The sequence below is a fragment of the Eurosta solidaginis genome, chromosome 5, assembly GCF_040869045.1.
Source record: "Eurosta solidaginis isolate ZX-2024a chromosome 5, ASM4086904v1, whole genome shotgun sequence".
Taxonomy (NCBI): Eukaryota; Metazoa; Arthropoda; class Insecta; order Diptera; family Tephritidae; genus Eurosta; species Eurosta solidaginis.
Window position 1 is genome coordinate 243,428,477 of NC_090323.1, and position 13,506 is coordinate 243,441,982.

At 38.0% G+C, this 13,506-nt stretch overlaps 1 protein-coding gene across 3 annotated transcripts in view; it reads right to left on the minus strand.

The window, feature by feature from the left end:
- Usp47 (ubiquitin specific protease 47) overlaps positions 1-13,506 on the minus strand; it is a 75,835-nt gene that overhangs the window by 10,983 nt on the left and 51,346 nt on the right. For all 3 annotated transcript variants that reach the window (XM_067789225.1, XM_067789224.1, XM_067789226.1), the window contains exons 2-4: positions 12,774-12,988; positions 10,758-12,697; positions 1,718-2,204 (exon numbers count right to left, since the gene is read on the minus strand). In XM_067789225.1, the coding sequence (XP_067645326.1) occupies positions 1,718-2,204; positions 10,758-12,697; positions 12,774-12,988 (2,642 nt within the window). The remainder of the gene's footprint in view (positions 1-1,717; positions 2,205-10,757; positions 12,698-12,773; positions 12,989-13,506) is intronic.

A 13,506-nucleotide genomic window follows, 5' to 3' on the forward strand; every position in this document is an offset into this window, starting at 1 on the left:
CCTTTATACCTGTACAACCAACCGTTATCCAATCAAAGTTAATATACTCTGTGTGCAAAACACGCTGAATATAAATATAGTACCAAGGATAGTTTTCGTGCCAACCTCGATTGTTTCAGGGTCACGGTGCATAAAATGATGCCTTAGAAGGGCGCTCAGTTAGGATACATGACCAGTTCTAAAGACAAACTTTATTTGAGCCAACCAAAACAGCTTTTTGAACTCGCAAATTAAATATTTAACATTTGGCATGACAACAAAAAATTTAAAATCAATTCGGAATTTTATTAACAGGCCTATTATAATAAGCTGAGAAAGCTTGTTAGGTTTTTCAAATTTTATTTTGTTTTCCACTGTAGATTTTTGGAATAACACACTTACCCTTCTACACGACAAGCTGTTTGCTCTAAAAAATTTGCATTGCGAAACGTTGACAAGCGTTGTGAGCCCATTATAATAGGGCAGAATTATTTGCAGAGGACCCAAGAAGATATCGTGGAAATTGCTTTTTTAAGTAGAATTTTTAATCTCCCGATGTTTAGAACAGGTTTTTATATTTCATTCCTTCATTATATACGTATGTATGTAAATTAAAAACAAATTCACTTTCGAATATCAAGCCGAATGCATCACTCACTTTTTTCCTGAACAAAGAAAAGAGAAGGAGTACTTAAACTCCCAGCGGGTTAGGGGTCTTAGAATATATCCGCGGCAGATATGCCTATCGTAAGAGGCGACTAAAATACCAAACTGATTCAAGGGGTTGTGTAACGCAACCCTTTCAACGGCTTGCCAGTGCAATTTAGAGCTTCTCCAACCCAATTGTCAACCTCACCTACCCGTGGAGAATCCTGTTTCTTTAGCAGCCGAGGCTCTGGCGACCCCAAGTTCCTCAACGATATAGGGGGTGGAGGGCGGGATGACATAAAAGTTCCATATGGTCATACAAAATCGTTCTTGGGATGGTCGGGCTGGTACCTTAATGGTGCCTGTCACCGGAACGGATCTACATTTGGCAAAGGACCATCCAAATCGATAACACTCCCCAAAACACTTGAGGAGTGTCCTTATCGCTACAACAACAACAAGGAATATCTGATGTTAATAGCGATAATTGTAGAGTGAAACAACCATGATTGAATATGCATCCACATGGTTTTGGCAATTTAAAAGTAAAATTCAAAAAGTATATGATTAAAAAAAAAAAACAATGGTTTGTGAATTCCTGTTCTCTACGTTAGTGGGATAACTTTTTAAAAGATAGAACTTTCGATGCGGCACTTAACTATGCCCTAGCACATAAGTTAACTGACTCCACAAATACAGACTTTAAGCAATAGACAGCGGACACCATGTACACCTTTCTGAACCCTTGTCCGTTAAATGACGTTAACAGAATCCCTTTCATCAACTAGAAACCATTCCTGTTCTCTACGTTCGTCGGATAACTTTTTAAAAGTTAGAACTTTCGATGCGACACTTAACTATACCTACGCACATAAGTTAACTGACTCCACAAATACAGACTTTTAGCAATAGACATCGGACACCATGTACACCTTTCTGAACCCTTGTCCGTTAAATGTCGTTAACAGAATACCTTTCATCAACTAGAAACCACTTCACACGCCACCTGAAACAATCTAGTTTGGCTATTGATGGGGCAATAAACTTCATATTCCTGGGTGGTTAAGTTGTCTATTTTCACAACACTTACCGGTGACACAGATTGATCATTAAAGCAGTACCATTCATTATTATCAAATTCTTTTATATAGGCGTAATAGTGGCCACCCGATGCGCTGCCTGAATGTATCATTATAGCAAATAGCTCATACAAATATGGTCCGTTATCATAATTAACGCGCTGCTCAACACTGGCATTGCTACTGGTAACACGATGATCAGTACTAGTGCTCATATCAATACCTTCATCGTCATCGTTTATATCATTTTCGTGTTGGCTAGAACTGGCGGTGGTAGCAGTGCCGCTGCAACATAAATCTTCTTCCATTGCAGAACCGCTATCCGTAGTGCTACAATCATCATTGGAAGTCACTGCGCCATTGGGAATAAATCCATTGGTGTTAACGGGGCCGCCATTCGCATTCACAGCGGTGTTTCCAGAAGCACCAGGAGTGTGATTTTCCTTATCGGCTGGATTGATGAAACTATTCAAATTTAAAGTTTGTGGGAAAGTAACTCTGCAATATAAGAGCAAATAAAGTTAATTAATTTTTGGCATTTTCATAATTACTACACTATATATATGAATATACCAAATCATTTTTTTTTGCATAGATCGACCCATAAGAAAAAGAAGTATTTTTTTCGTTTTTCGAAGTTAGCCCCAAATATAGATTGTGGGTCCCATGGAAGACTAGCACGTTTCAAATTCTCATGGAGGACTAGCACGATTCGTGTTCGCGTGGAAAAGTAGCACAACTCGTTGTTCGCGTTGAAGACTAACACAGTCAGTTCGCGTGGAAAGCTAACACGTTTCAGTTGTTCGCGTGGAACACTAACACAGTTCGCTAAGAAAAGCTTAAGTCCACATTTACAGGGTGGTTCGAATATTTTTTGCAAAGTTATGCAAAAAAAAGATATTCACCCTTATCGCAAGTTTTATTTTCAGCCGAAAATATTCACAGTTTTTGTTCACCCTATCGCAGAGGGTGGCGAAACAATTTTTCGTGTTCGAAAAAGATTTCACCTTATCGACAACTCTTTGTTCGGGCGAAATGAACAGCGGGGAAACCCAAATTTGTTCACTTATATTTTACAGGTGAACGAGAGGAAAACAAAATGTAAGTAATGCGTTTATAACCATTTCAATTATCGTAGGAGTGCGGGTTCGACTCCCACTCCCGGGAGAAAAGGCTTTGAAGAGATGTACAAGGTATAATCGAAACAGCTGTCGCCTTGTCCGTCCTGATGTCACGTTGTTTAAATTTTTCCCAAATTACTAAATAAATTATAAGTAATTTTTTGTTTTCAAATTTGATATACTTTTATTGTTAGAAATAAATCAATAAATAATGCTCAATCGGAACCTGAGTGGAAAAAAGTGAAATTCCTGTATTGCTAAGTATGTAAATTCTATTTTTTTATGACAACGTATCAGTCGGCCAAGTTATCCATTGCGGAAAAAGCAACGGTTCCAAAATGTTGAGCACCTCACTGAAACAAGATTGGCTAAGACCCACTTCATAGTCCTTTCCAACGCCTTTTCCCTTTTCGAAAAAAGAAGACATGTACTCAACTTTACAATTGGTGGAACTGCAAATTTTTGCTTCAATGGTGGCAAGGAGTTGGTAAGAATATCTAGCAAATATTATAATGCCGGCTTGTTTAGCCTGTAATATTGGCGAAAGCTAATTGAAAACAAAATTAACTTGTTATTCAAAAGTGTAGTAATTTTTAGCTTACAGTGAATCATTTAGCTCCAAAGGGTTAGAAATGTCCCTTAATTGCCTCCGAATCGCTTTCACATTTATATTCTACACGCGCTCAATCAATACCAACCTAAGTGCAATACTAAACATTTTTTTCAAAATTTTTTATTTCTATTTTTGTTGTATGTTAAGGAAATATATGCTTGGCTACAAAATTTACACAATTGTAAGTAAATTATTTGTTCACTGCCAATTCACAATAGAGCATCAGCTGTTTCGAAGTGAACTTTTGTTCGCCCGAAATTACCGATAGGCGGAAAAAGTTCACCCGAACAAAAGAAGTGAAGGCGAACACTTTTCAGCGTGAACTTCGCGATAAGGGTCATTACTTCCTATTTTATTCAATATTTTGGGAGCCATGGGTGCATGAAAAGTTAAACATTCATTTATTCCTGATAAAAATAAAAGTGCACAATAGATCTACACAAAGGTCGCAGTGCTTTCAGGCCTAGTAATAATTCGTGATAAAATTGTCCACATTTCTTACTTGGTCATTTTTTACTTTTTTATAAAATAAACTCGTAAAAAATATTACGGTGCTAAAAAAAATTGTTTTTATTGTCAGTCACGGATTTTGGCGACGAGATATTGTCCAATCCTAATGTATTTCTAGTCAAGCTTATATAACATATATGTATTAAAAGGAGTAAAAAAGCAGGTCTTCGAAAAAATAGTTAAACAAAATTAGCCTATCGGGTCTTGGTTCGGCCCAAGCCTCTAAAGCCGGAAACAATCACCAGTGATGAAGCGTTGAGGTTGGTGCCGCAAGGCCAATTCTGATAGCGACCTCGGATTCATCAGAATATATTTGTCGCATTACCCACTTTTTTATGCGTAGGTATGTAATTTTCGAATATCTGCCGTTTGGCCTGTTATATATGTAAGTTTGAAGAAAAATAAAAATAAAATTAAACAAGTAAGGAAGGCTAAGTTCGGGTGTAACCGAACATTACATACTCAGTTGAGAGCTATGGAGACAGAATAAGGAAAATCACCATGTAGGAAAATGAACCCAGGGTAACCCTGGAATGTGGTTGTATGACATGTGTATCAAATGGAAGGTATTAAAGATCATTTTAGAAGGGAGTGGGCCATAGTTCTATGGATGGACGCCATTTAGGGATATCGCCATAAAGGTGGACCAGGGCTGACTCTAGAATTTGTTTGTACGATATGGGTATCAAATGAAAGGTGTTACTGAGCATTTTAAGAGGGAGTGGGCCTTAGGTCTATCGGTGGACGCCTTTTCGAGATATCGCCATTAAGGTGGACCAGGGGTGACTCTAGAATGTGTTTGTACGATATGGGTATCAAATGAAAGGTGGTAATGAGTATTTTAAAAGGGAATGGGCTTTAGTTCTATAGGTGAACGCCTTTTCGAGAAATCGCCATTAGGGTGAGCCAGGGGTGACTCTAGAATGTGTTTGTACGATATGGGTATCAAATGAAAGCTGTTAATGAGTATTTTGAAAAGGAGTGATCCTTAGTTCCATAGGTGGACGCCGTTTCGAGATATCGCCATAAAGGTGGACCAGGGGTGTCTCTAGAATGTGTTTGTACGATATGGGAATCAAATGAAAGGTGTTACTGAGCATTTTAAGAGGGAGTGGGCATTAGGTCTATAGGTGGACGCCTTTTCGAGATATCGTCATTAGGGTGGGCCAGGGGTGACTCTATAATGTGTTTGTACGATATGGGTATCAAACGAAATGTGTTACTGAGCATTTTAAGAGGGAGTGGGCATTAGGTCTATAGGTGGACGCCTTTTCGAGATATCGCCATTAGGGTGAGCCAGGGGTGACTCTAGAATGTTTGTACGATATGGGTATCAAACGAAAGGTGTTACTGAGCATTTTAAGAGGGAGTGGGCATTAGTCTATAGGTGGACACCTTTTCGAGATATCGCCATTAGGGTGGGCCAGGGGTTACTCTAGAATATGTTTGTACGATATGGGTATCAAACGAAATGTGTTACTGAGCATTTTAAGAGCGAGTGGGCATTAGTCTATAGGTGGACGCCTTTTAGAGATATCGCCATTAGGGTGGGCCAGGGGTGACTCTAGAATGTGTTTGTACGATATGGGTATCAAATGAAAGCTGTTAATGAGTATTTTGAAAAGGAGTGATCCTTAGTTCCATAGGTGGACGCCGTTTCGAGATATCGCCATAAAGGTGGACCAGGGGTGTCTCTAGAATGTGTTTGTACGATATGGGAATCAAATGAAAGGTGTTACTGAGCATTTTAAGAGGGAGTGGGCATTAGGTCTATAGGTGGACGCCTTTTCGAGATATCGTCATTAGGGTGGGCCAGGGGTGACTCTAGAATGTGTTTGTACGATATGGGTATCAAACGAAATGTGTTACTGAGCATTTTAAGAGGGAGTGGGCATTAGGTCTATAGGTGGACGCCTTTTCGAGATATCGTCATTAGGGTGGGTCAGGGGTGACTCTAGAATGTGTTTGTACGATATGGGTATCAAACGAAATGTGTTACTGAGCATTTTAAGAGGGAGTGGGCATTAGGTCTATAGGTGGACGCCTTTTCGAGATATCGCCATTAGGGTGAGCAAGGGGTGACTCTAGAATGTTTGTACGATATGGGTATCAAACGAAAGGTGTTACTGAGCATTTTAAGAGGGAGTGGGCATTAGTCTATAGGTGGACGCCTTTTCGAGATATCGCCATTAGGGTGGGCCAGGGGTTACTCTAGAATGTGTTTGTACGATATGGGTATCAAATGAAAGGTGGTAATGAGTATTTTAAAAGGGAGTAATCCTTAGTTCTATAGGTGGACGCCTTTTCGAGATATCGCCATAAAGGTGGACCAAGGGTGACTCTAGAATGTTTGTACGATATGGGTATCAAACGAAAGATGTTACTGAGCATTTTAAGAGGGAGTGGGCATTAGGTCTATAGGTGGACGCCTTTTCGAGATATCGCCATCAGGGTGGGCCAGGGTGACTCTAGAATGTGTTTGTACGATATGGGTATCAAATGAAAGGTGGTAATAAGTATTTTAAAAGGGAGTAATCCTTAGTTCTATAGGTGGACGCCTTTTCGAGATATCGCCATAAAGGTGGACCAAGGGTGACTCTAGAATGTTTGTACGATATGGGTATCAAACGAAAGGTGTTACTGAGCATTTTAAGAGGGAGTGGGCACTAGGTCTATAGGTGGACGCCTTTTCGAGATATCGCCATTAGGGTGGGCCAGGGGTGACTCTAGAACGTTTATACGATATGGGTATCAAACGAAAGGTGTTACTGAGCATTTTAAGAGGGAGTGGGCATTAGGTCTATAGGTGGACGCCTTTTCGAGATATCGCCATTAGGGTGGGCCAGGGGTGACTCTAGAATGTTTGTACGATATGGGTATCAAACGAAAGGTGTTACTGAGCATTTTAAGAGGGAGTGGACATTAGGTCTATAGGGGGACGCCTTTTCGAGATATCGCCATTAGGGTGGGCCAGGGGTGACTCTAGAATGTTTGTACGATATGGGTATCAAACGAAAGGTGTTACTGAGCATTTTAAGAGGGAGTGGGCATTAGGTCTATAGGTGGACGCCTTTTCGAGATATCGCCATTAGGGTGGCCCAGGGGTGACTCTAGAATGTGTTTGTACGATATGGATATCAAATTAAAGGTATTAATGAGGGTTTTAAAAGCGAGTGGCCCTTAGATGTATATGTGAAGGCGTTCTCGCGATATCGACCAAAATGTGGACCAGGTGATCCAGAAAATCATCTGTCGGGTACTGCTAATTTATTTATATATGCAATACCACTAACAGTATTCCTGCCAAGATTCCAAGGGCTGTTGATTTCGCCTTGTAGAACTTTTTCATTTTCTTCTACTTAATATGGTAGGTGTCACACCCATTTTACAAAGTTTTTTCCAAAGTTATATTTTGCGTCAATAAACCAATCCAGTTACCATGTTTCATCCCTTTTTTCGTATTTGGTATAGAATTATGGCATTTTTTTCATTTTTCGTAATTTTCGATATCGATAAAGTGGGCGTGGTTATGGTCGGATTTCGGCCATTTTTTATACCAAGATAAAGTGAGTTCAGATAAGTACGTGGGCTAAGCTTAGTAAAGATATATCGGTTTTTGCTCAAGTTATTGTGTTAACGGCCGAGCGGAAGGACAGACGGTGGACTGTGTATAAAAACTGGGCGTGGCTTCCACCGATTCGCCCATTTTCACAGAGAACAGTTACCGTCATAGAGTCTATGCCCCTACCAAATTTGAGAAGGATTGGTAAATTTTTGTTCGACTTATGGCATTAAAAGTATTCTAGACAAACTAAATGAAAATGGGCGGAGCCACGCCCATTTTGAAATTTTCTTTTATTTTTGTATTTTGTTGCATCATATCATTACTGGAGTTGAATTTTCACTTAATTTACTTATATACAGTAAAGATATTAAATTTTTTGTTAAAATTTGAATTTAAAAAAAATTTTTTTTAAAAAGTGGGCGTTCTTCATCCAATTTTGCTAATTTTTATTTAGCACATATGTATATAGTAATAGTAGTAACGTTCCTGCCAAATTTCATCATGATATCTTCAACGACTGCCAAATTACAGCTTGCAAAACTTTTAAATTACCTTCTTGTAAAAGTGGGCGGTGCCACGCCCATTGTCCAAAATCTTACTAAGTTTCTATTCTGCGTCATAACGTCAACCCATCTACCAAGTTTCATCGCTTTAACCGCCTTTGGCAATGAATTATCGCATTTTTTCGGTTTTTCGAAATTTTCGATATCGAAAAAGTGGGCGTGGTTATAGTCCGATATCGTTCACTTTAAATAGCGATCTGAGATGAGTGCCCAGGAATCTACATACCAAATTTCATCAAGATACCTCAAAATTTACTCAAGTTATCGTGTTAACGGACAGACGGACGGACGGACGGACGGACGGACATGGCTCAATCAAATTTTTTTTCGATACTGATGATTTTGATATATGGAAGTCTATATCTATCTCGATTCCTTTATACCTGTACAACCAACCGTTATCCAATCAAAGTTAATATACTCTGTGAGCTCTGCTCAACTGAGTATAAAAATTGTAAGCACTTCCTTTATATAAATGGAAAAAAATCAGCGAAAAATGTCTCCTTATATAGAGACATATTCTTGCTAAACTTTGATTTTTAAATATTGACATAGAAATTGTAAAAATATTTATGAGAAATAAAAATATAAAAGTGGTGCGCACATTACTTGGTTTGGTAAGTTGGTAGGAAAGGAGATATTATTAGTCAATCAATTGCGCTCCATCTTTATATTTTTACTTCTCATAAATATTTTTGCAATTTCTATGTCAAAATTTAAAAATCGAAGTCTAGCAAGAATATGTCTTTATATAAGGAGAAAATTTGTCGCTCACTTTTGTCCATTTATATAAAGGAAGTGCTTAAAATTTTTTATTTAATTTTTATTTTCTCCTTTTCTTAAATTTTCTCGGTGTCTTAACCTATCTGTTAAGTTTTACGATTGTAGCTCAATGAGAACTTATATAAAAATCAATCCCAAAATTCCCTCCGTTCCGTTTGATTTTTCTAAATATCTCAGTCCGTGCGCCCCCTAGCGGAACCTTTTGTATTGTGTCACGGCCTGTCATCGACCTCTGAATTAAGCTCTAAATTTTTAACCTCTAGCTCATTGAGAAGTTACTAAAACCCGGTTTCAAATTTCCAAATTATCTAATTTTTTCGATCCGTGCGCCACCTAACGGAATTTTTTTCTCCATTTGTTTCTTTGTCACGGTGTCTTTAACCTATTTCTGAGGTTTCATGCTTGTAGCTCAATGAGAAGTTACTTTAAAATCGATCTCAAAGCACCAAATTTCCAAATTCTTATCCAAATATTTCGATCCGTGCGCCACCTAACGGGATTTTTTCTCCTTTTCTTAAATTTTCTCGGCGTCTTATCCTATGTGTGAAGTTTTACAGTTGTAGCTCAATGAGAACTTACATAAAAATTAATCCCAAAATTCCCTCCGTTTCGTACGATTTTTCTAAATATCCCATCCCGTACGCCCCCTAGCGAATCTTTTTGTATCGTGTCATCGGTTGTCATCGACGTCTGAATTAAGTTTGAAATTTCAAGAAGAAATTCGAGAAGTTACTTAAAAGCTGGTTTGAAAAATTTCAAATTCTTATCTAATTATTTCGATCCGTGCCCCACCTAATGGATGTTTTTCCTTTTGTTGTATTGTCACGGTGTTCTAACCTATGTGTAAAGTTTCACGTTTGTAGCTCAATAAGAATTTACTTAAAAATCGATTGTAAGATTTGTATGAAAAGCGGACAAACATTCAACCGACCTAATATAAAGGAAGTAAAATGGTATAATTTTATTAAAAAAAAAAAATTTTAAATAATTATTACAAAAATATATTAACAATTTTTGTTGTTATATCGGCCTACTGATTTTAAGATCGCGGGTTCGAATCGAGCTCAAGGCCTAACAATAATTTTTTATCATTATTATTGTTATGATACATTTTTTTTTCTTAATTGAAAAAATTTTTAAATTAGAATAGAAGAAAGAAAAAATTTTAGACAACTGCCAAAGCTCGTTGTATAGATCCATTTCGGGAACTGCTAAATTCCTTCATCGGCAACGTTTAGGCGCCGCTGCTATAACCATTCAGCCATCACAGCGGTTTTTCAGTAGGCCGATATAACAACAAAAATTGTTAATACATCCCAGAGCACGGGGAAAGTGTCAATAAAATATGACACTATGGCAGCATTGCCAACAAACAAGTCCAATTTTCACAGCCATTCTGCATTGTCGCAGTGTTGTGAATATCAATTGGCACGAACCAGAATAGAAGTAGGATTAATGAAGACAAACAAAAAACCGCTGTGATGGCTGAATGGTTATAGCAGCGGCGCCTAAACGTTGCCGATGAAGGAATTTAGCAGTTCCCGAAATGGATCTATACAACGAGCTTTGGCAGTTGTCTAAAATTTTTTCTTTCTTCTATTCTAATTTAAAAATTTTTTCAATTAAGAAAAAAAATGTATCATAACAATAATAATAATGAAAATTATTGTTAGGCCTTGAGCTCGATTCGAACCCGCGATCTAAAAATATATTAATATAGATCCACTTTCGAACTTTGAAAGCAAAAATTTATTTGTGGGTGCGTATTTTAAGAAGTGGCAAAATTTATTTTTCGCTTATGATTCAATCTCTTAAAAAATGTTTTATTCCATTCTCAGTCAAGTGTTGTACAGTGCAATTCTTAATGGTATTTATAACATAATTTAAATTACTTACTTGTCATTTAATTTGATGCGATGCATTGTTTGATAATCAAAATCAAAACGTTTCAAATGCAGTGTCAATATATAAGGAAAGTTTTTGAATTTTAGTCCTTTGTGAGCATCGCATTTCTTCTCACACTTTTCGCAAAAATATTGATTATTGCCATCTAATGTTTCCGGTTGTACGAAAGCACGCAACGCTTCCTCAATACTGCCATATGCCACTGCACTACCAAAAGGGCGCACCGGAAGTGGTATATCAAGGAAAGTATCAGCCCGTGTTTTCTCTGTATTACACTCCAAACACTTGACATAATCGATCATTTTTCCCTCATACAAATTTGCAATGAGATGCATTTGCTTAGTATTTTTAAATTTCTGCTCCAAGGCATCAAACATTACCCTACACAATTCTTGTATATCATGTTGTTGCCATGCCTGCGTAGAATCCCAGCCAAAACTGCGTGTCAAATCTGTTGTCTCTACAGCAGATTTTTTGGAAGTCTGTAAGTTCAGAAAAAGCTTTTGCAATTGATAAGGAATATTTTTTGCTTCGTTTTCACTGTCAGCCTCCCAGCGATAAAGGGCATTACGAAATTCAGGTGTCATAAAAAGAGCTTGCAGCAGACTATTTAGATAACATGTCATCGCCTGATTAACAAGCCCCACATAACCATTTGCTGTACTTGTGCACATTGTGGGCATAGTGGTAGCGGCTGAAGTAGCTGTTGTTGTAGTTAACGCAGAAGCAGATGTAGGCTGCTGCAACTTTTTACCCAAATATGTAAAGTCACGTTCTAATGTAATTTGTTGGTGCATTTCACCCTCTGTAAGTGGACCATACTTTGGACTGCGAGGTGAAGTATTGTGTATCTTTAATAGTCCATCACCACCAGAGGGTTCGGTCTCGGTTGGGCTTGCCGATGCGCCAAGCGCCAAATCATCATCCGATAAAAGTTCTGGATCGGAAAGTGGACTCAATTTTAATGAATGTAACGTTGTGGCTGCGGCAGTAGTGGTCACCGTATTTGATGTGGCAGCCGCAGTATGTATATGTGTTGGCTGTTCGGCTATGGTTGTTGAAGCATCGCCTCCACCGCTTACATGGTTTGTGCCATTATTTGTTGTAAGATTTTCGTTGTTATTTGTTTTGACTGAGGCATCATCTTTGGAATTTATAACCAATGCGTCTTTGGAACTTTTGCCAGCAACTTCTTCGGAGCTTTTAACTAAAGTGTCCGTGGAGCTTTTGATAGCGGCATCTTCGGAGTTTTCAATCAAAACTTCTTTGGAACTTGTTGGCGCGACTTCTTGGGAACTTTTAACCAAAGCGTTCTTAGAGCTTTTGCCCGCATAATTTTCGGAGTTTTTAATCAAAGCTTCTTTGGAACTCTGGGCTGCTACTTCTTCAGAGCTTTTAACTAAAGCGTTCTTGGAGCTTTTCACCGCAGCATCTTCGGAGTTTTTGACCAAAGCATGTTTGGCGCTTTTGGCCGCAACTTTTTCGGGGCTTTTAGATAAGACGTCTTTTTTGCTTTTAACTAAAACGTCTTTCTGATCTTTCTGTATTTTGTCCAAAGCATCTTTATTGCCATTCTTAACAATAGTGCTGTTCTTTGGTAAGGCATCGGCGCTGTCACCATTCATTGCACTCTCTTTATAATTATCAACGGTAGTATCAACGCCATTTGTAGTTGTGGGGGATTTGCTGGCTTTACGGCCAGTTATTGATGACTTAGTTGTAGTTTTAGTTTTGGTTGTTGTTGTCGTTGTCTCTTTCTTGGGTGACTTTAAAATGTATTTCTTTTTGGTTGCTGGTATCGCGAAATCAAAACGCTGCTTAACATCTCCGTCCCATGTATTTGGAGGTAGGAGCACAAGAACATTCTTTTCCTCCGGGGCAAATCCTGGCATGCTGAAAAGATTATCTTTTTGATGCGAATTTAAATGTATCTAAAAATAAGAGCAAATTAAATGTATATGTATGAATACCAAGATAAAAATTATTCAACGTTCTTATGTATCCTACCAGAGGACTTTCCGCTTCATTTGGCTGCAGTATTAAATCGTATGCTTCATAGGGGTACTGTGTGCTTATATTTCGAAAAACCTTGCCCACTGTGGACTGTGCACGCACTACGATATTTATCTTCTTTTGCTCTGAACCGGGCGTTAGATCGTGCACTACGCACTGTGTCGTTCTTTCGTAGTCCAATTGGACCATATTGCTGCAGCTACCTTGTTCTGGAAGTAAACGAAACAAATGTGTTAATTTTTTCTTTTTTTTTTTTAATTTCCATTCAGCTTAGAAATCAAACGGAGACTTAAATTGAAAAGTAAACTGCCGTGCTAATAAAAAGTGTATTGGATATTAATTTTGACGTGCAAAAATGTTTTTAAAATTGCAAATAGACATGCTTAGGTGGTTTTAAAATCACACTTTTGTAGTAACTACACATATTTTCCACTAATAAAAATCTACAAAATGACAGCAGTCATCGTGAAATTACAACATGTTTTCTATACAGAAATAGCGTATCTTCGCAGATACGGCTTTTTCAAAGTAAAGGGCTAATTAAACTTCCTTAACCCTAACGCCGTATTCATAACCATATTTTTACTTATCCATATCAAATTGGCATCAGTTATTGATGCCTTAACCTAAAAATCGTGAGAATGAAGAAAACGCAAAAAAATACAACCACATACCACAAAAAATAAGTCTCTTCCCACTCAGCATTTAGGTGATTAAATTTTGAATT